The sequence below is a fragment of the Oenanthe melanoleuca genome, chromosome 3 (genome assembly GCF_029582105.1).
Source record: "Oenanthe melanoleuca isolate GR-GAL-2019-014 chromosome 3, OMel1.0, whole genome shotgun sequence".
Taxonomy (NCBI): Eukaryota; Metazoa; Chordata; class Aves; order Passeriformes; family Muscicapidae; genus Oenanthe; species Oenanthe melanoleuca.
This window is the reverse complement of record NC_079336.1, coordinates 34786766-34810273: the sequence shown is the minus strand read 5'-3', so window position 1 is coordinate 34810273 and position 23508 is coordinate 34786766. Positions and strand designations below refer to the sequence as shown.

General features: G+C 43.4%; 1 protein-coding gene across 3 annotated transcripts in view; it reads left to right on the top strand.

Moving 5' to 3' along the window:
- Positions 1–23042, top strand: part of BACH2 (BTB domain and CNC homolog 2) — a 142931-nt gene extending 119889 nt beyond the window's left edge. For all 3 annotated transcript variants that reach the window (XM_056487904.1, XM_056487903.1, XM_056487905.1), the window contains 3 exons: positions 2079–3623; positions 12662–12868; positions 16054–23042. In XM_056487904.1, the coding sequence (XP_056343879.1) occupies positions 2079–3623; positions 12662–12868; positions 16054–16533 (2232 nt within the window). In that variant the 3' untranslated portion in view covers positions 16534–23042. The remainder of the gene's footprint in view (positions 1–2078; positions 3624–12661; positions 12869–16053) is intronic.
- The last annotated feature ends 466 nt before the right edge of the window (positions 23043–23508 follow it).

Here is a 23508-nt window from a genome sequence, read left to right as displayed (position 1 = left end):
CTGTACCAGAGGCGTATTGTAAAATAGGAACGTACAAGTGTGTAAGTGCGTGCATGAAAATGCACTGCTTCTTAAAATAGCAGATAGAGCAGTAATACTATGGATGGAATAGCTACTGGAGCAATTTTAGAGGTGTTAGAAAATATTTTTCTTCCCTTCAAAATCTGCATCATTTGTGGTGTCTTCATAATCTGCCATCATAAATACAGATCTATGAATAACAAAGGCTTGTTTCTATAAGTCAGGATTTTCTCTAAAAATTTGTGAACTCTACTACTGGTCCTGAGGCAGTATAGGGCTTTATAGGCTTTTCATTGAGATGAACCAAATTATTCACTCAGATACACTCTAGTCAGGAGTTAGACCTTCGCAAATTCCTGGCCTGATGGCTCACCAGCCTTTTGAGGAGCTTCTTTGCTCAGTGGCATTAATTCAGCTGGAAGAATAGAAAAAGCAACTCACCTCCAGGGTGTCTCATACCATCCTGAATATACCCTTCTGAGGAGCTGGGAAATGGGAGTTTCAATCCTCACAGCCTGAGGAAGGAACATGGTCTCCTACTTTCTAGAATCCCCTTCTGTCTTTAGGCCATTTTGCAAAAAAAGGGGACAGAAGTGCTTCTTCTTCTTGTTTGTTTTAGAAGAAGAAACTGAGCTGGGGATGCCTGCCAGAGACCTCTGCATCCAGAAGGAGATTGCAGGTTGTGCATCCCAACCTCACAGAGACATGCAGGTGTTGGCTGGGCTGAACCCCATCTAAGGGCCTTTGCCTGGTGTGTAAAGCACAGGCAACTCAGATAAATGAGTGCTACTTGCAAGGGAGGCAAGAAGGTGTCTCAGTGAATTGAGACTGAAGAGACTTACCAAACTCATGTAGTAGGTGGTTGGTGCAATGGGAAATTGAGTTGTGGTCTTCTCAACTTGTGGCCAAACCACTGAATTTTATTGAGCAGAAACCTTAATCAGTGATGGTGAGTTGTGGTTCTGAAGTAGCCTCTTGCTGCTTCATGAAAAATAATTTTTCCAGTCCCTTTGCTTCATACCCATTGGGAGAAAAAAAAATTAACAAAAGTTAGTGGCAGTCAAAGTATTTTTGTCAAAAATAGACAATATCTGTAGTTTACTATGTGGCTTGGCAACTTATTTGATAGCTGTATGTAAAGATGCAACCAGAAAAAATAGAAGAGGAGGGAAGTGTGTATTTTTTAATATGTGGTATGTTAATGTAATACATAGGTGGTATGGAAAGAAAACAAGATGAGTAGCCATGCATAAGTCAGAACAGTTGACTGGAGATCACTCTCCTGGAAACAGTCCTTACCCTTTCTACAAAGAAAATGATGGGAAATTAAGTACTGACATGGGACTCAGAATAATTTCTGTTATTTGAACTATAAATATTAATTTCTTTTCTGTTAGCTGTACCTCAGGCTCAAAATTGGGAATAGTATGAGGGGACTAATCTCTATGGGATGGAGGAAAGTTATGCGGTCTGTACTTACCTATTATGTATTCAGCAATGGCTTGCAAACAAATTGAGAAGAAAAAAAGGGAACAGGTTGCTTTTGAAAGAGGCAGAAAAGATGCTTTCTGTTGAATTTTGCTGTAGTACTAAGTGTTTCCTTCCCAAAACACTTTCTGGATTTAAGTGGTGTCTTAAGCTTGAAGCCACTGTTTGTTGGACTTTCCATCAGAGCAGAAGAATCAAAATTGAGTTGGTGCTTTCATGGTTGGGTGTTGCAGCACAGTTCAAATGAAATCCATGTAAGACTTAGCAGTGTCCAGGCTGGTTTTGACAGTCTTTTATTATGGCAGAGAATTAGTTCATAAGTCTTCAAGATACTTGGGAGAAATAGTGCAGAGTTCAACCTGTACAGTGATGCACAGGAGCAACACAAAGGGAGCAGTGCATGTTTCTGGATGTAGCATCATTGCAGGTGTGACAGGAGAGCAGCTGTGCTGAGCAGTATTTATTTCTGAGTGCCAGGTCTGTTTGTTTATCTAACCACATGCTGAAGGACCTGGGGTGATAGCAGGAGCTGATGGTAACGCTGGCAATTTCCCTCTCTCTTCCCGCAGGTCACTGTCAGGGGGTTTGGTCCATTGTTACAGTTCGCCTACACTGCTAAGCTGTTGCTCAGCAGAGAAAACATCCAGGAGGTCATCCACTGCGCTGAGTTCCTGCGCATGCACAACCTGGAGGACTCCTGCTTCAGCTTCCTGCAGACACAGCTGCTGAACAACGAAGATGGCCTGTTCCTGTGCAAGAAAGATACCACCTGTCAGCGCATGCACGATGAGGAGAACTCCGATGGGGATGAGGAGGAGACGATGGAATCGGAGACGTCCAAAATATCTTGCCCAAGGGAGAGGATGCACCAAGAACCCTTCAATTTTGAAACCACTGTTGCTGGAGCAGACAAAGGTGAAGGGATGCTGCCTGACTCTGACATGCTGAGAGATAGCAAGGATAATTTGGATAAAGATGCAGTAACACGGTACCCCAGATACAAGAAATACCAGCTTGCTTGTACCAAGAATGTCTACAACACATCACACATCAGTACCTCAGGTTTTGCAAGCACATTCAGTGAAGAGAGCTCTGGAAATGGCCTCAAATCAGGACTTGCTATGGGGCAGATAAAAAGTGAGCCTCAGAATGAAGAGAACGATGAAGAAAGCATCACACTTTGCCTGTCTGGAGATGAACCTGACATCAGGGATAAAGAAGGGGATGTTGAAATGGACAGGAAACAGCCAAGCCTCACTTGTGTCGACAGGCCAAAAAGTGGGTCTTCTCCTTCTTGCTTGCGGTCTTTCTTCAACAGAACAAAAAGCATAGATTTGGTTGGCTTCCCCAGCACTTCCCAACAGCACTTTGGCAGGAGTCCAGCATGCCCTTTTGAAAAAGGGACAACTCAGGGTGACCACAAAACTGACTATGTCCCTTTCACAGGGAACTATGGACAGTCCCATGCCATGCAGAAGGATGCTTCCAGCTTCACCGTGGGATCACCACTCAGGGGGCCCGGCTTTGAAACTCTCTGTAAGCAAGAAGGGGAACTGGACAGGAGGAGTGTTATATTCTCTTCAAACGCTTGTGACCAAGTAAACACTTCGGTGCATTCATATTCTGGTGTGAGCAGCTTGGACAAAGACCTCACTGAGGCTGTGCCAAAGGGTCTGTGGGCTGGCGGTAGCCAGTCCCTCCCCAGCTCCCAGACCTACTCGCACAGCGGGCTGACAGCTGATCACTTGCCGGGAAGGATGCGGCCGAACACCAGCTGTCCGGTGCCAATTAAAGTTTGCCCTCGCTCTCCTCCTCTGGAAACCAGAACCAGGACCTCCAGCTCGTGCTCCTCCTACTCGTACGCGGAGGACGGCAGCGGCGGCTCGCCGTGCAGCCTGCGCCTGTGCGAGCTCTCCTCCTCCCCCTGCTCGCAGGGGCCCCGCTTCCTGGCGCCCGAGCACCAGGAGCCCGGCGTGGTGGGCGACGGCCTCTACACCCCGGTCCGAGCCCAGATCAAATGTGAGCCATCCTATGGAACAAACTCCAGCGATGAGTCTGGGTCATTCTCAGAAGCAGACAGTGAATCATGTCCTGTGCAAGACAGAGGGCATGAGGTAGGGATTTAAGATAAGTACAAATATCACCGTTGTTATAACCCAATTAATCGCTCCTTGATTCTCTCAAATGACTTTGCACTTCCCCAGCACTTTCTTTGTTTATAGAGGCAAAGAGTAACTTCTGGTTATTCCCTCATCAGCTGAGTGCACATGGTTGACTTCACATTAATGTGCTTGACCTCCGAGGTGTTCGGCACTTCTCAAAATTAGGGTATGGGAAAACAGCAAACTGTTGAATGATGAGAGTGCATTTATGTGCTTAGGAGTCTGCCGGCAGTGTCCTGTCTTCCTCCCTCCCCCACCCACTTCTGTGGCACAAAGCACTGCCCTTCATCCCTAATTTGCTGAGGCATTTCCAGCTCCACTAGGTATTGCTGCAGGTGTGTTTGCTCAAGCTATGCCTTTCCTGACACCAAGGGTCAGGCAGCCTGCTTGAAGAGCCAGGCTGCATATTGCCAGCAGAGGTGTGAAATTATTCAAACAATTGCATAGCTGGCCACCCTGTGCTGTGGGAATAGCATTCAAGTCATCTTTGTGTGTGTGTGTGTGTGTCTTGCATGTTCAGGTACTGGATTTTGCCTTTATTATGTGACAGCTTGAGTTCATGCACCCTGCCTGTGACATTTGTTGAGTGGTGAGCTCTAGCAGCCATGAGCCATGTCACAAATGGTTTCACTGGGAAGTTATCCTTTAATTTCCAGGATTGTTAAGGGAATGACAAGAGAATGATCTGGGAGTGAGGAGCAAGCTGTCAATTTCCATACAGTTCTCCCAAGAGAGGGAGGAAAAAGAGGGGCCCTCTCTAAAACTAGAGATGGGCCAGTGATAGCTGCTAACCATGACCAAATAAAACTGTCTGTGTGAAGTCATTAGTTTGAGGGTAGACTTACAGAGATGTGTTGTGGAGCCCAGGAAGTGGAACACTGGATGTTTATTCACAGAGTTTCATTAGGAATCTGCATGATCTAGAGAACATCTGGGTGAAATCACATATCAGGTTCCTTTAATAATGCTGGAAAACCCCACTGAGAGCTTGTGCTTCAGTGTGGGGAGCAACGAGTGCAACTTTGGGGAGTTCAAGGGCTGAGAGCACCTAGTTCAGAACCATGTTGGCTTAGTTATGGAATGGGGATGAAAATAATCCATCATTTATTCTGTCCCTCAGTCTTTATTTCAGCTACATCCCAGGCTTTATTTTTCAGACAGATGTGGATGCTTCCTTTAGTTGGCTGCTTAGCTTTAGAAGAGGGCTGAAGAGCCTGGGGAGCCTCTTGATGTTCTAACCCCTGGTCACACTGGGCCAGTGATTCTGAGAGGACAGTTCTTCTTCATCCTCATGTTGTCAGCAGGGGATGATGCAGAAGGGAGAGGAGTCTCTGTGGGAGGCTGTCTGGGATACTGTGCAGGAAATCTCATTTGGGAAGCCCTACAGCAGCTCTGTTTGGCTGTAGCTGGGTTTCTCAGTGAAGTCCTCCCTTTACAGGGGGCAGAGGGCAGCAGGGACCAGGGACCACCCATTTCCACCCATGTGTGCTGCTTGCTCAGCATGAGGCAGAGGTTAGCCTTTTGAGGTTTGATAATTAATTAGCTGTCATAATTACCTAATTGTGTGGAAATATGCTGCAGCGAAAATGAGCCTGGAAGAGTGAAGTTAGAAGGCTACAGGGGGATGGTGGTGGTTTCCTAGAAAGAAAAGTATGTGAATATGTGCAGGAGACCATGGCTGAGAGGAGGGACACATGGGGCAAAGAGGCAGCTGTAGGAGGCTACCTGGGTGTGCTGCTGGCAGGCAGACATCTGGCTCTGAGACAGTGCTGGGAAAGATTTGATCCACTCCTGGTTTTGCTGCTGGTTTCCTCTGGGGAAGACTTTCTGAACTGTGCTGAGCAAGTTTTCTCCCTGAGACTGCTGATAAGGCTTTTTTTTTTTTTTTTTTTTCAACCCAGAGTATTTTGATTAGGACTGTTAAGCATTAAAAATGTTGTGGGGAGGAGATTAATGCTCCGTGAGGTTGCACTGCACTATCCTGAACAAGCCAAGTGTAAACAGATCACACCAGTGCTTTGGTAGAGATTGTGTTTAAAAATTGATCTTCTGAAGGTTGTTACCAATACAAGAACAGACTTTGCAGCCTCATTAAACAATACTGTATTAATACAGTGACTTGGGGTATGTATTCTGAAATGCTGCAAGATCTGCTGCTGTGGAAACCTCTGTAAAGGGTATCTCAAACCAGACAGCAGAAAATACATAACAGCAGCAGGAAGTTCTTGTGTAAGTTGCTCTACTTGTTCTTAGCAGTTTGGCTGTGATTAAAACAGCAGGAGAGACTCACAGCTGTCTGGAATGGACAGCTTTCTGTTCTTCACCTACCTGCAAGCTGCATGGGAATCTTTCTCCATTCCTGAAATTGTTGCTTTGCCCTTCCTGTCCTGATGACTTCACAGACGGGTCCTTTTTCCCCTCCATATCAGAACACACAGTGTTTTCTGGGCTTCTATTCAAAAAGCACCTGATAAGATATCTGGGGGTGACATGCTTGCCCTTCTGGAGAGTGGCCATGCAGGTTCTTCTGCTGCAGGTCAGCTTTCATTGGGGTGGGATGGCCTGACAGGAATGAGCCTGGTGGACTCTGACTGTCAGTTATCTCACAGGGCTGCTCAGTCCCCCTGGAATTTGGACCTAGTTGGTCTTAATTTGGCTCCCAGAGTGCTGTTGCTGCCAGAATTAATGTCACAAACTGTCATTTGCTGGGGTATTGATTGTGCGAGAAATAGGTTAAAGATTTCTCTCTGCTTTTTTCAAGCATTTCCCACAGAGAGATGCCATTCAGGAGCACATGGCCAAAGTTGTTTGGTGCCAGAAGTGGGGTGCTAGGGCTCAGCATGATACCATGTGTGTGAAGGTGACTCCACCTTGTGACGAGCCTCTGTTTTATTGAGGGTGCAGATGGCAGTCACAACTGTCAGAGGAGGTGGCAGTCCTTGGAACACTCCTTGCTAAATCTTCTCCAGGATGTCCTTGCTTATTGCTTCCCTTCCTGGAGCCACCAAGACTCTTCTGTGATCTCCCTTTGTTAAGGCTTCCTGACAGAAGCAGCAAGTGCAATGTAGGGTGTACCCATGGTACAGAGTTGCAGGAGCAGGGCTGTTACTTGAGCTATTGGGACTTCACAGAAATATTTAATAGTTTGTGTTGCTCTTTTCACTCAGCTCTCTCAGGCCTCCCCAAGTTGTGAAAAATCAATTACTGAGATACAATACTAGAGAGAAGACTTAAAGCTCAGTGCTTACAGGCAGGTTCTGACAATCCTGCTTAAAATAGCAACAACAAAACAATAAGCCCTGAAATAATGAATTGTTGAGAAGGAAGTAGTCTGTCAATCTGTTAACCTACTTAGGAACAGAAACTTCTGCTCTACCTACTTTTCTTGATATTCCTTTTCTTCAGCAAGTACTTAAGAGTTTTTATCTGCTAGAAATTTTTTTTTTGTAAAAAATATTGTACTACTAAACCAGTTAAAAAGAAAGCTCAGTCTAATTTGATCAGTCTAATTTGAGTTTTCAGAGGGAAAAAATAAACAAGGGTAAGAGGAGATAAGAGGTGGAGTTTTCCAAGAACTATTACTATCTAGAGAATTGCATTCGATGTCTTTTCATCTGTATTTCAAAAGAATTTCCCGCTTGGGTTAGTGACTCAGTTTTCAAAGAAAATTTTCATAAAGGGAAAGCTAATGCAATTAGACCTTTGAGGATATTGTAGGTAAATAACTTTCAGCAAGAGTCTAAACCCCTCCATGCTAAGTGACAGGCAGCCACCCTTTCTCTGTTCCTCTGGTGCTTAGCAAAGTACTGCAAGTCAGAGCTCCAGAAAAGTGGAGTAAAGCAAAGTTGCTCTACCAGAAATGTACTGTAACTATGCTGAGTTACCTAATCTGAGACTGCTTCACTGGTTAATATTCCTACTCAGTGAAGAATGTTACATGGAAAGAAGGGCAACCAAGAAAAATGCATGGGAAGGTTTCAACTTGCTATGGTATGTGATACCTCCCCAGAATTTGGGGTCACCCTAGCTTTCCTGTTTTTACTAGGCTTGCAAATCTGAAAATTAGAAAAATTTGTCTCCAGATTTTCTGGTAGATGTTCTCCTGACTAGGATGGCATCAGCAGGGCACTGGGAATTGTTTCTCAGTCAATGTCTGTTTAAATGGTGTCTTGTCAAACATCGGTCTTATAAGATAAACTTCATGGAGTTTTGTTTACTTTCCTCTCTTCAGTAGAAGTGGTCTTCATACTGGTAGCAAAGAATTGCTACAACACTGAGAGTCTGAAATTTCAGGAGGGTCATTTTAAACACTGTTATTTCTTGGAGCCCTACGACCAATTCTTTAACACCCTGATCTGAAGACCTTGCACAAGTTCTTAAAGCACTCCAGTTCTTAAGCTGCAAAAGCAGCTCTTTCAGAGAAATACCTGATCTTCCATTCTTAAGTGCACCTGTGGCTTCTGTCTGTGTTTCTGTGCTCTCCCTGATCTCAGAGAATCCTGTCAAAGGGCAAGAGTATCATACTGTTGTGCCCTTTGAAGGGCTGGAAGCTGGGGACACTGCAAGCAGTGAATGGGAAGAGGTCAGCCCAGCATTCTAAGCACCAGCAGTGTGTGTTCTGAATACAAGTCCAGGTCATGGGCTGAGGGGTGAGAACCTCATCCACATGTTCTGCCTGCTGGGTTGAAGCACTCAGCCCTGGGATTAGCCTGGTTCCCCACTTCTGTGAGGCAGGTGGCAGATCAAAAGGTTACCCAGCCTGCCTCCACTAGGTCCACAGCTGTGTCCTCTCAGGCAGCATTTGCTGACCCAAACCCCTCTCATGGCCCTCAGGAGGTGAGGCTGGAGCTGACCCCACACCACTGTGGGACTATCAGTTGTCTTGTGTCAGATAGAACACACTGTCTGCAGTGGAACCTGCTGATCTGAAGGGGGACCATTTAGACCCTGTTTTGTTGACACAGTGGTAGATCTTCACTGCCTGGGCTCGTCATTCCCCTTTTGCAGTCCTCTGCCAACTTGGTGTAGTTGGCACCTGGAAAAAGAAGGTGTTTTGAAAGTTCCACCTGTGCCAGTAGATACCAGGATGAGAAAATGCACCCTTACACAAAGTATGGCCCATTACCTTTGTGGTTCTAGGTAGCCTCTGTCCAGGTGAAATCAGGACAGGAATGGGTCCCTAGTCTGTAGGACTGCAGCTGGTTCCTGGAATTAATTTCTTCCCATTTGTGGAAGACAGACTTGCATGCTAAGGAAGATACTTGGAAACACAACATTAATGTCTTGGGCTCTTTTGTGTGAAGCCAAGTACCCATTTCTGCATTTAAATAAAGGGCATTAACATGATTGAATCCCTGTGCTGGATTGCTTGGGTGGGTCCTGAGAGCCTTCCAAGGAGTCAGCAAGTTTAAGTATCAGAGGCTTTCAGGGTTTGAGGGCACAAAAGCACAGGGTTTTTTTTCTTACAGCTCTGCAGCAACTGACCAACTGGTACAATGAGTTCCCCCTTCCTATGCCCATATAATGGTTGCATTTCCTTATGGATAATGTATTTGTCCTTTTAGTTACTGTGATGTTAAAGTGAGACTTGGAAAGTTCATTGCCTTTACTAGCACTTGGCTAGGGTGAGATGATGTCAATTAAGATATAAAGAATGAAACAGCTAAGGTTACCCATAAGATAAAGAAATTCCCAAGAGTTGACGTTTATATTTTAGTGTGAGTGAAAATTGGTCCTCAGTCCTTTCCTTTGTTCCAGATGAAAAAGAGAGTGGGGAGAGGTGCAGCAGTAACTAGCACAACAGATGAGCAGAACAGCAGTAACTGGCATATGATCCAAGCTGGCACTAACTAGTGAAGCTTGAAGGAATTAATTGGTTATATACAGGCCTTGCATGTGCTGAGTAAGTCGCTGTCCCTGTCTGTCTACATCACTGCTCTGACTTAGCCTCTCAAAGCATTGACATCTACACTGGCATCCTAATGCTAATAAGGGGGTCAAAATGCCAAAAAATCCTAACCAGTTTTCCTTTTTCCCCAGGGTGGATTGGCTGTCCTCAGCCAGAGTAGGGGCAATAGAGACTGCAGTGGTGGTAGAAGGTGCCAGTTTATTTGTTGTGTAGTGGAAAGCAGGCTTGTGCTGCCAGTGTAAAAATGCAGGGAAAGAGTAATTGTGCTGACAAGACAAGATTATGGAGCTCTGTGAGGTTGGCTGTGGCTGGAGTAACTCCTGGAAGGAGCAGGGATCCCACTTACATTTTTAATTTGAAATAGTTTGAATGAAAAATCATAGATAATTAGAACGAAAGCTTTACAAGAAAGCATACTTGTTGGGGTTTTCTTTCATACCTTAGAAAAAATTGACTGTCTTTCTCAGACACCTCAGATAAGGTTTCTCTCACCTCCCATAGATAGTGTAAGGTGCAGAATCTTTTCTGAGTCTTTAAGTCCACTCCTCCAGGCTGCAGAAAGAGGGAGAAGCCGTGCAGCATTGCCATCTGAAGGGACCAGGACATTAGGTAGTCCCAACCCATCATTTCAGGCAGCTCTGGGTGAGTCAGATGAATCCCACGCACTGCACAGTTACAGGCTCTAGCAAAATGAGTCACCACTCTGTTATGATAAATAGCAGCTGAGAGTCTTGCCCTGTGCAGATGTAAAACACTTTAGCCTCTCACTGCAGCAACACCCCGGTGCAGTTATTCACTGTGTCCGTGCCAAAAGTTTGGTGGGTTGGTTGTTTTTTTTTTTTTTTCAGTTGACAGCTGATTTTGAAGAGGGAGACAGGCAATAAAAATGCTGTGAATGGTGAAGGAAATGAGTCTGACTCACTTCCACTTTCCCTTTCACATTTTTAATCCTGTGCAGTGCTGCCTGTGACAGGAGTGGGATTATGCTGGGATTACTGATAGCAGTCTCTGATCTGCTGTGTAGATGGTTTTATTTTCAATCCTTTTTTTTTTTTTTAATGAATCTGTTTTTTATTTATTTTCTCATTTCCCTTCAGCAACTTCTACCTGACGTATTTAAATTGCTTCTCTTTCATTCCCATTCCATCTGCAAGCACATCTCCTCCTTGCAAGTAAATATGTTTTGGAAGGGAGAGGTAGGGAGAAATAAAGTTAACATTGCTTTCCATTTTGGTCTTAAGAAAATAAGAAAAACTGTGAACATGAAAGGGCTGGTTTTGCAGTGAAACTGTGGTGTCTTTCAGAGAGAAAAAAAGGTGACACTGAGTTTATGTTGACCATCCAAAGGCCCAGGAGGGGAAATCAAACAGGTTTCATGTCATTTACTGGCAGTCTGTAAACAAGGTAGTTCACATCACTGTGCCTAAGGTCAGCCTTTGTGTGTACAAGCAAGAATTTGGGAGGGTTTGGGCAGCGTTTGGCATTCCTTGCTGCTTTCAATTGACCTGTCAAGTAGTGTGTTATGAAGCAGTGCCTGGAAACGTGGGGCAGAGGGGCATGAATGAACATTCAGGGCATGAAGCCATCTGGAAGAGTGTGGTAGGTGTTTGCACAGAACTTCACGTACCCCAGGCTTGGCAGTGCAATGTTAGAAGGGTACAAGAAAACACCCAAGAACACCCATAAACAAGGTGAAGAGCTGGTTATTGGCAGGTTCAGCTGCCTGGTGAGGGTCCTGTCAGTGCCAGAGGCCACCTCTGTGTGTTGGTGTGCCTGTGTCCTCAGCAAACTGTTCTGCTTGCACAACTCGGCTCTCTGAAGAAGACAATTTATAATCCATGTTGTTACTTTCTTTATTTCCAAATTATTTTTAAGTGTATCATTTGAAGACAATGCATGTTTCAAACATCAAAGGAATGTTTTCAACCCATGTCTTTCGTTTGGCTGGAGCAACTTACCTTCTTTGATAGCCTGTGTGCAGTATAGTCTCCATGTTCCAGAGGTTCGGTTGTACCAAATAGGGACAGAAATATAAATACTTACTGCCATCTTTTGGGCAGTGTGGGTATGACTCAGAAATAAAGAAGGGGTCAATGGAATTACTCTGCATCTCCTTCAGTTTTGTCAGCTGATTCTTACTTGACCACCAGCTGGCTGAGGAGCATCAGGTTTTTTGATAGTTATCAGTCCAAGGCTCTAACTGAAGCACGGTTTGTAAGGAGAGGTGTTTACTTTGATTTGAGCAAGCTGATAGATTTTGGCCAAAAAAACTAAAAGGATTTGAGCACATCCACCATTCTCCAACTTTTCACACAATGTGTGTTCATTGCTTCAGACTGCTGGGAGCTTTGTGTTTTGCACTGCTTTAATACATAATTGCTAGGATTCTTGAAGTCAGACCCTGACCTTTTCAAGAAATACAATTTCAGTGCTCTTTAATCTGCAAGAATATTAGAGTGTCAACATGTATAGGTTTATTTTTAAATGTATATATTTTAGCAGGAGAGGGTATGTTGCATCTCACTCTTCTGACCCTTCCTTCTTACACAGCATATTGCTCAGTTGAAATGCTGATTAGATGACCTTTCCTAATTGCAGTGCAGTATTTTTCATCCACTTGAGGTGTCAGGTTGTATTTTTAACCTCATACTTAATCAAACTTCCAGTCCTGCAGTCCAAGCAGAGACATGTTTCCTGCTGTGGTAATAGCCCCTTCCTTGAAACTAGCTTGAATTTAATAGCAGCAAGGTACTTCACTCTTTCCAAAAAGCTGTGTCTCTTGGTGGACAGAACCTTATTTTAATGCAATGAGATCATTTATTAAGACTTTGTAGAAAGATGAAATTTTTATCTGAGATTATTCATATGTGTTGCTGATTTAAGTACGATTATCATCTTGTCCATACCATCTGGACCTCCACAATGTGTCACAAGGGAAGAACTTGCTCAATGTAAAACTTGGTTTGTTGCTTATTGAGGGGGTGGCAGCAAAGATAATCGTCCTTCCACTCACTGTTGTTCAGCTTGCATTGAGCAGGCAAAATATGACTCTTTGCTCTTGTCTTGTGTTTGTTTGTTTTAGGTGAAACTTCCTTTTCCTGTTGATCAAATCACAGATCTTCCAAGGAATGATTTCCAGATGATGATAAAGATGCACAAGCTAACCTCAGAGCAGCTGGAGTTCATCCACGATGTCCGCCGGCGCAGCAAGAACCGGATTGCAGCGCAGCGCTGCCGCAAGAGGAAACTGGACTGCATTCAGAACCTCGAATGTGAAATCCGCAAGTTGGTGAGTGCCCTGCCCTCACTGCAGCCCAGCCTGCAGGGCACCAGCAGCAATTCCAGTCCAGCCTTCAGGGGGTTCAGTCAGTGTGTATATTCATTAGCAGAATGCCCAGTAGACAGTGCCACCACATTTTAATGTAAGGGAGTGAGGTGACTGGAGCGAGGCCAAGTGGCTGCTCAGAAAATTCCTCTCGCTTTCAGTCATGGTGCACCTCAGGTGAGGTTTGTTGTGTTTCATTTGCTTTGTTCTCTGCTCAAGCTGTAGGAAACATAGTGTGAAAGAGGCAGGGATTTGTTGGAAGAAGCTGAGTTGCCATCACCTCACAAATGGCAGAAAGCTGCGTGACTTTGGGTTACTCACTGCCTGTGCCTGTCTGCTTCCCGTCTGTAACAGGGAGGTGGCACTGACCTCACAAGCTGGCTGGGAGCCTTCAATCACCAAGGCTTGTGAAGCCTTCAGATGCTGTGCTGCTGAAGCCCTGGGGGAAAAAAAACCAAAATCAAAACATTGTTCAAAGTAGTGCTCCACTGATGCAAAACAAACAACACAACAAAGATAAACAAAATAGTGAGCAACTGCTTCCTGCACTGAGTGTAATGCTGAGTGTGTACAGGGTGAGTCAGAGGTTCTGCACAGTGAAAGAGTGGATGGATCCTCGTCAGGCTGTCAGAGGAAGCAGGTCCAGTCTTAGCTGCACATGCCTGTCCCTCTGCACTGAGCTGGTGATGGGGAGGAGTTCCTGTTTCTCACTCTCTAGAGCCTCAGGAGCAGCACTCTGAGGGCTGGACTAGCAGCAAGGGGTGATTCAGCCTGTAGCCTTTCACTTGAAAATTAGTTGAGTTAATTGATTTAATGCAATCCTGTGACATTGCTGTTATTGTCTGATATAGTAAAATGTAGACAGACAAAAGAAAGCTTCCAAGTCCTCTCCTCAGCACAAACACGCATCTCAGGGGAATGAATGAAAGGCATATGAGTGGCCCTGTGGGCTTGATTCCTGCTCAATTTGAGGAATGAAAAACTATTTGAGGTGCAGGATTCTTCCCAAAAAAAGTTGATGTTTCTATTTAGCAAAGGGGACTTGAATATGTGGCAATATGCAGTGAGTGAGCCAAGTAGGGAAGGCCTCCCATTGGACCTGTTTGCAAACAGTGAGGGGCTGGTGGGTGAAGTGATGGCTGGATGCCTTGTTGGGCACCGTATTCACAAAATGATGGAGTTTTTGGCGGTTGGAGGAGCAGCAGAACTGCCACCTTGGACTCTCAGAATGCAGACTTTGGCCTGTTTGGGAGACTGGTTGAGAAAAATCCCTTGTGAGGCAGTACTGAAGGGCCGAGGAGTCCAGGAAAGCTGGACATTCTTCAAGAAGTAAATCTTTCAGGCACAAGAGCAGGCTGATCCCATGTGCCAAAATGTGAGACACTGGAGAAGACCAGCCTGGCTGAACAGAGTTTTGGCTGGAACTCAAGTTAAAAATGAGTTTATTATCTTTGGAAGAAGGGGCAGCAACTCAGGAGGACTACAAGGATATAATGAAGTTATGCAGGGAGAAAATTAGAAGGGTAAAATCCCACTAGAACTTAACCTGGCTACTGCTGTAAATGACAACAAAAATGTTTTAGAAACAGACAAGCAACAAAAGGAAGGTCAAGAAGAATCTTCATACTTTATTGAATGTAGGAAAAACATAGAAACAAAGAAAGAGGAAAAGGCTGAGGTACTTAATGCCTTCTTTGCCTCAGTCTTACTCAATAGTAAGAACAGTTGTTCTCTGGGTATCCAGCCCCCTGAGCTGGAAGACAGGGACAGAGAAAAGAATAAACACACAACACATGACCACTGGAAATCCATTTATTGTCTTCTGTCCTCTCTGTGATCAGCAGTTTCCATTCTTATGAAAGACATAGTGGTGCTGTGGTTTAAGGGTTTTTCATTTGGCTGAGTGTTTTTTTATGAAAGACCCCTTTTCCCCCTGTAGTTACTTACTTTAAGTCGCCCATCTTCCTGACACAGATGGTTTCACAGCAGACAGTGAGTGAAATGCTTGTATCCTCAGAGTTTGATAGGTAATTTTTTTTTGCCTGCTTTCACTCATTCATCTACCCACTCACATTCCCTTTTTTCCCTGCAAACTCGCAGCATATTCTCCTCCATAATTCATCATCTCAAGATGTACTTGAGCATCTGTTTATTTTTTTATTATTTTTATGCTTTCTTGATAGATTTATCAATATTTTAGCAGTTAGTTCTTTTCATGTGCACTGCTCTCTTTCGCATACACACAGCTGTATGCTTCCAGTGTGAGCTCTGGACCCAGGGCAATACTATCAGCTGTCAACAACCACCCATGTTTGGATTATCTGAGTTGTGGAGCTTTCACACCTCAGATGCTGAGACATCTTGGGTTTAGCAGTGTTACTAGGTGAGATACGTGGCTGCGCTGCTTTTGGGGCCAGCTCAGCTCTGGAAATAGTTCTGGTACTCTACAGAATCTCATCTACTCTCTCGAGCTGTATGCCCACCTGCCTGAGACAGAAGGAGATGCAGGACCATCCCAGTCAGTCTACACTGTGTCAACACCCGTTTTTTAGAGGCAAAACCCTAGGCTGGGTTCATAAAAATATCTGTATTAGATCAAGCCCAAACCATTAAGCACCAGAACATAAGAAAACGAGCCATGGTGCAGACCACAGAGCACTTAGATCCTCTCTTCTGAATAAACTCACCACTCTCAGTGGTAACAGAGCTCCAGGAGGTGCACCCAGCCTAAGCAGCCAACCTGACAGTTCAAGGCTGAACCAAACATCAGCAGCTTACCCTCACCTCAGGAATTAACCCATTTTCTTGCTGATTAGATGGGAAATGGCATGTCTCCCTCAAAATGTTTTGTTCAGTGTTCTTTTGTACCATCTGTCAGGCAGCCTTAGTTTATAAAGGGAGCAGTTCTGTGGGAACTACGTGAGATTCTGTCCTCTTCCAGTTCAAATGTTTTTCTCCAGATGTTTCCCAAACTGCTGTCCACACAGACTGTGGTGGTCAAACACTTGATGTCTTTCTGGCTTTTCCTCTGGCCATATGAAAACAGGTGTGACATGTTGGTGTTCTTGGGTGCTGCTGCATACAGTGCCCAAAGTGAGCAGGCAGTGGATGCCCCTTCCTCAGCCTAAGGCACCTTCTTTATTTTTCAGGTGTGTGAAAAAGAGAAATTGCTCTCAGAAAGGAACCAGCTGAAAGCAAGCATGGGAGAGCTGTTAGACAACTTCTCGTGTCTTTCGCAAGAAGTGTGTAGAGACATGCAGAGCCCGGAACAGATCCAAGCTCTCCACCGATACTGCCCCGTTCTCAGACCCATGGATCTACAGCCGGTCACCACCATCAGCCCCGCCCCAGCTGGAGTGGAGCAGAGCCTGGTGACCTCCCAGTGCGTCGGGGAGAGCATGCAGTGCTGCTCAGAGCAAGGCTCAGTGCAGCTGGGAGCGTCCTGGCTGCCCAACAACATCTCGGAGAATTGTTCGGCGGGCGCGGGATTGGATGGAGCTGACGCAGGTACTTACCCCGAGAGAGAGCTCCCACCAGAGCAGAGCAGCCAAACGGTCACGGTAGACTTCTGTCAGGAAATGACTGATAAATGTACAACAGATGAACAGCCTAGGAAAGATTACACCTAGTGACTCGTAACCTTAACCTTACACCTGGTCAGGTGTTCTTCAGTCAGCCAGTGGCAGTGTTCATTTGTTGTCTAGAAGAACGTATTTGGTGCACACTACAGTGGTCTTAGCAGCAATACTGTTTTTAAGTATTCCCTCCTCTCTACAAGCAGGAGTTCTCTTCACAATGGTGCTATCCCTTGCTCAGGCAGGGAACGAAGCAGTGGCAACACTGTCTGTTTTTGTATGTTGATTTCAATCTTAACAGGGATGGACATAACACCTCTGAGGACCCAACCGCAGCTTTTTTCTCAGTGGCCCATGTCACAAAACCCTAACTCAGGAATTTCCTCTGAATGTTCAATTTTTCATTGAAGACAGCTTCTTTACACATCAAAGTTTTATAGCTAAACTGTACATATTATATATAATATATATAAAATATATATATCCATATGCAAGAGTCCCTGCATGCCTCAATTTTTCTCATCCTACAAACTGGAAGCTTTCATTTCTATTGTACAAACAAGTTCCAACATTCCTTTTTGTCTTTGATGCTAGAACTAGTTTGGTAACTTGTTACACGATAATTTTTTCCTCAGTTCGCAGTTCAGCAATAGCATTCAATTTGTACTTATTTATAAAACTTTAATGTCGGAAACTTATTTGAGATTTTATTATAGACAATTTTTTTGGCACAGCCATTCTGTGCCTCTTGGGCAATGTGGAGTTATTTTATTTTCTTGCAGATACTGTACAGTAATGGTCAACTTTGCCACTTGCACTGAGTTTCTGGTCAAACCTCTTTTCATAAATGAAGTCATGACTTCAGAATAACTTGAGTATATGGTTTTCTTTGCTTTATGGCTTAAAGGAAATAGAAAATTTTTATCTAATAGACAAACACTCAGGAGCTCATTATGTAGTAAAAACGGTCTTGCCAAATACTGAATTCACTATACAATTTGTAAAGAGAATCTGCTTGAATTATTTTTATATTTAGACTTCTTTCTGTTTCACAAACCAAGTTTAAGTGCTGTTAATGATGCTTTTGGAGTCTTATAGGGGAAAGTATATTTCACTCTTTAGAGAAAAGTGTATTTGACAACTGGATCAATTCATCAAATGTTCCACGAAGTAAAGCAAACAGAGATCACGTCAATATACTTGGGGGCTTTTTCTCCAGCCCCACTCTGCATCCTTTACTCATGGAAGCAACTGCTGCTCCGGCTAGTCCCCAGAGCCTGACCTCAGCTTTCCTCAGACGTTACCTGTTCTCCCCACCAGACCCAAGTTGCAGAGGTGGGTCTGGTGAAGTCAGTGACCCTGCCTAGGTAGGCAGGGTTGCAGGATCACACCCCTAGTTGTTGACTTTGGCTTCCTTACGGAAGTCCAGCTAGCACTGTATCCTCTAAGAGCAAAACATACGTTTTCCAACACCCGATTTGGTCACTTACCCATCAAAATGTTGCTTTCCAGGATCCTCTCATCCTGCAGCATTGCCCTCAGCACAAACTGCAGCTAAAAGAGCGCTGTCTCAAAGGAGACTACTCAGTGAATTGGCTTAGTTGTAACTGTATTGGACTTGTATCTTAATGTTGACTCATGTTATGACTGTGTGAGACAGCAGCTTTCCAAGCATAACATCTGTATGTACAGTGTAGACAGAAGAAAAACCTCCTAATGCTTTTTTGATAATTATTACTATTCTAAGTGTACTGAGTTTTTATTTTGTGGTTCTTTGCCCTACGTGTGCCAGGTTGTGTGGCTTTATCGACGACAACTGTCATGTGCTTTATTGGCTGATATTGTTTGTTCTCGCTGAAAAAAAAATGACCAGCTGTTCACACCTGTTTAAAAAAAAAAAAAAAAAAAAAAGGGTGGGGAAGCAGCTTCTCAGAAGCACTAAGTGATAATGTGGTCTTCTGTGCTAACGTTTACACTAGAGGTGTGCGCTGGTGGTTTTTTGAGGCACTCAAGTAGATCAGTATCTTGAACCCTGGAGGAGGAATCAGCTCCCTCTCTCCACTTTCTTCCATCTTCAGACTGTGCTCATGGACTGTCGCCCACTCGCCACAAAGTCTTGCTTTTATCCTCCTCATGCAAACTATTGTAATTGTAGCCAAGCTACTGAGGAGGAAATGCATATAGCATGTGCCATGTTTGTTGAAAATACTTTTTTTTCCCCGCATGTACAAAGAAAAACTAGTATATAATGTAGGAGAATATTTATGTTTAAGTATTAATCATTACTGTACAAAATCCTTACCTTTATATGTTCAAAAATATACAAATGCCATAAACTCCTAGTTCACACGGTTGAAAAAGGGGGAGGAGTTGTCCTTTCTTTTTAAAAGAGCTTAACCTAGAAATATCTGAACCCCCTCCCAACCATCCTTTGCAGGTAACTTCACTGAGAAGCTCTTTGGCGGGGAGGGGGGGTGGGATTTGATTTTCCTTTTAATTTGTTGACGTTGCAAAGCAGTTCTGTGCTTCGCAGAGAAGTTTTGTTTCTATGAGACCATGGTGAAAGCTAGAATTTAAAACTAAATGTGAATCACATTATAGAGTCATAGCTACTTGGGGTGGGGGGTTGGGGGCGAGCGGGAGGGAAGGGTCAACTGACACAGTATTTTAAAGATGTTTTTCTGTTGCCTTTTTTATTTTTAAGTGACCTCCTATATATATGAATAGATAGAATGTTTTATGAGTATAAAACCAAGTTTTAACTTGCTTCCTGACATGAAGATTTACTCTACTAACAACTCATGTGCAACTGGTACTCTTGACCTCATTCCAACGGTTTAAAAAACCCACCCACACAACCCATTGCGCTGCAGCTCTTAGGTTTGACCTGGCCTCATACTGGTGCTGGGTCTCTTGATTTCCTCTACCTTGGGAACTGATATGTAAAACCACTGCTCAAATAAGTGTCTCTTCCTCAACCTTTCTCTCGTCTCTCTCTTTCCCTCCCCTGCAAGCTTTTCTGGATGTTTGATTTCATTCTTTCCCATTAGAAGTGGCTGATTTTGTGTCATTGCTTCCTATATTTACATGTATCATGGTTTTTCAGTGGGGTTTTTTTGGTGGTGGTGGTGGTGGTTGTTTTTTGTTTCTATTTTGTTTTGAAGTTTTTTTGCTATTTTGAACCATGTGGCTTTCAAAGCAGTTACTGGGCTAACATTAAAGGAAGATACTGGGAGAATTAGTTTCAGACCTGGACGTCAGTTTACATACCCAACCATTCTTGTCTCACGAGGTCAAACCAAATGACCACAAAATACCATTGGAAAGAGCAAAAAAAAAAAAATCTGACTGCAGAATTCTAAGACTTTGGCCAGTGGTCACTGTGATCTTAAGAATCTCTTTGCATTTGTCAAAGAGGATACATGCAGCATCTCTCCTGCTGGGCGTTGCTTGAGAATGGCACGGTGAGACCCCATCTCCCTGCTGAGCACTGCTCTGCTCCCGTGGACATGTGAGTCCCTGGAGCTTTGTCCAGTCTGTATCTAGTCCTCCTTTTCCTCTGCTATTGCTATACTTGTATTGCCAGGAAACCTCATAAACCTCATTTCATTTAGGCTTGTTATGCTTTGTCAGGTGAGTACTACACTATAAAATGTGTTTGTTTCTCTGCGTTCTCTGGGGGTGCCTTGAACACAAAGCTCATTGCAAGCTGATTCTGGAACAAAAAGGTAGTGAAAAAATAAATTAAAAAAAAGAAAAGAGTGAAAACAAAACAGAAAACAAGCAAAACAAAAGCAAAAATGTTGGCTGTGTTATCAGGAGATCCCAGTATTTATATCACTGACTTCTTAACGTGGTGACTCAGGCGTCAAGAGTTTGATGCTGCAGTATAAGACTATTATTTTATATATTGTACAAGTAATTTATTAAATGTCTTTCTAAGGGTATATGCTGCTTTTAAGATGCACTATATTTTTGGATCTAATCCCTGTATTATTTTTTTCCCAAGGAAGTAAAATGTGCTGCAAAAGCAAGCCACAGTGATTAGTATGCTAACTGCTACTTCTCTTTAAAAAGGAGAGTGGGAATGAGATACATAACTTTGCTAAGTGGATTAACTCCTGCCAGAGAAATGATTAATTCTGATACTGTGGTTGTTAATCTGGAGTGCCACACTTCATCATGTCTGTATCCTAAAGAGTGCTTAAATAGAAGTTAAAATGCCTAGATATATAGTTAATTTTTTTAATATGTGACTTCATGATTGCCTAGTAAATAAAACAAATCTGCATGCTGGAATCACTATAATCCTGTTATAAAATGAAAACTGATCCACTAGGAGAAGGCATGGTGAAGCATTGCAATTCCAGAATCAACATCACATCCTCACAGTGTCTTGTAATCCACTGCTGTGGTGGTGAAGAGCAAGCGAGGGATGCGTTCGCAGAATAGGAGACCCTCAGTGAATTTTGCAGTGAGATGAAGTGGACATTTGCCAGGCTTCCACAGGCTCACATTTTGCTCCACTTCACATCCTCTACCATTGCAACAAGGAGTGCTGCTTCCACCTTTTTTTTTTTTTCCCTGATCTGAGATGCTTTTGAAGGTGTCTCTGGGTGAATGTTGTAGCTCATGGCTACAGCATTTTAAAAGTCTCTATTTTAGGGCTGCCTTGAGAAGTTTTAGCTCAGTATGAGCAACGGCTTTGCATAAGGAGGGGATCTGCTAAGTATGGAGCAGTTTTATTTTTATCAGAAGTGAGGTGAAACTCAAACTATTAACATAAAGAATTTCTGCTCTCTTTCCTGTTAAAAATTTTCTCAACAGATTTTGACTTTGTTTCAATTTTGTCTCTGCCAACACAGTCCAAGTTAATTTTGCATCCATATATAAAATACATGTATGTATGTATGTATACATACATCTGTAATTCTAGTCAGAGTGTGTGTTTGTGTATTTTCCTGTTTATAATACATATATGTATATTTATAATACTCCCTGGAGTATTTTATGACTCAGGCATCAGGTCTGATGCTGTAGAATATAATATATGTGTATATGCATATGTTCAAATACTGTGTGTATATTTAAAAGATCTATTGTTGGTGGTCTGTAGAATAATATTCCCTTTACTCTCAAAATTTTAATGGCATTACTGGCAAAGACTAAGTGTACAGTATTTTCCTACACTCCACCAAGATAGATATTATTTATATCGAAGTCAATTATTGATAAGCATTTTAAGGTATTACTTGGATAATATTGCCATTTTTGCAAACAAAATCACTTTTTGGCAGGAAGGAATGCTAAAAATATCTTTTTATAAGCTTATTACCCCAAACGACTGCTAAAAAGCCAGTTAGATGACTCCTGTTCTTGTGCAAACTTAAGTGACTGTGGGCAGAGCCCTTGGTATAAGTGAAAGTCACTATGTGGTTCATGCAGTGCCACTGTTGTCCCTTTTGGCTAATTAAGGGCATGCAGAAAGAAACTAGCATCCCAAAATAGAAATGGGAACTGGCAGTGTTTGATCTCATTGATTGCTTAGAAGCAGAGATGGTCCCAGGCTAGGAACCCGAACGACCCCCCCTGTTGTGGGGGGAGCCAGGCAGGAGCTGCAGTTCCCAGTGGGCTCATGCCTGCAGCCAGAGGAGCCCACGCTCTGGGATGTGGGCAGGGCAGAGGAGGGAGCAGCTGCCCCGTGCTGGGGGCTGTGGCTGGCACCCCCTGCCCAGGCTGGTGGCACCCTGCATCTGTGATGTGCCCGAGAGAATCGTGCACGGTTTCAGTCCTGTTCTCGCTGCTGCGTTTGCTCTGCCTGAAGCTCTCTGGATCCCTCAGACCAGCAGGAATGATACTAAACACTTTGGTGATATTCGGTGCGTGGTTGTTTACTCCAAGTTGCAAGCATCACCTTTGATTTCAAGGGTGAGGATGCCCTAAGAATTTGTTCCAGAACCAGTTGGTTACAAGTGCACCTCTTATATATGCCTTACAAACTTCAGAGGCCATATTCAAAACAGGGTTTTATCAGTGTATGCAAGGGGGTGCAACCCCTCTTCTCTTCCTCCCCAGGTCAAACAGTATGGACAGTTTTCACACATATCTACCTGTATAACCCTCTGTACCTCTCATAACTGGTCAATGACTGTAACAGGTTACATCAGGTGTTTTTTCTACATACTTTTTACACAAATTCTATGCGATTAATGTAACTTAATTCAATGCATCATTTTATTGTACTAGTTCTTAAGCTTGTCTTTATTTTTTTTTTCTAGGTGACTGTGGTTTCTTGTGATTTTTATTGTATAAATAAATGAGGTGGCTGTTGATGCTTACTCTCTGTTACTAAGAATTTTTACCTTTTTGGAAGAAAGCATTGCTATGAACTAATGAATTTAAAATGTCATTTACTCATTGTAAATACAGTATTGTGCAAAAAAACAAAAATGAAAAAAAACCACCCAACCCTTTTCATTCATTTGAATTGCTAGTGTTAACTGAATTTTGTCTAGACACCATTTCTGTTGATGAAATAAAGACATATCATTATGTATTGTAAATCGTCTCGACTCTGAAATCAATGTTGCAGGGCTTGGTTAACATGCAGTTTTAGGTGAGATACGGGAGGTGGGTTGGACGCAGTTGTTACTGCCAGGTGAATCTCTGGACTGATGAAGAGGCTTCTGCTCACGTGGTCCCACTGCTAATTCACTAGCAGTCTTTGATCCAGGGATCCAGTTGCCTTTGATCTGCAGGAACAGCCCAGGGTGTTCCGTTGCAAACATGAAATAAGGTTTTTTTGGAAGATCAAATAAGCTGTATCTATAGCCATTCCCCTAGTGCGTGACTTAAGGCAATTCTGCTCAGTCTTTGTTTTGCTCTTCTAAAGCGCCGGCGTACTTGTTGGAGGGTAAGGGAAGAGGCCGGGGTTTGTTTCCCCTTTAAGGAAAACCTGAAAGAAACTGAGAGAGGTTTCTGTAGAAACAAAATTTAGCTGAAAAATCTCTGTATATTCCCTTCTGAAGG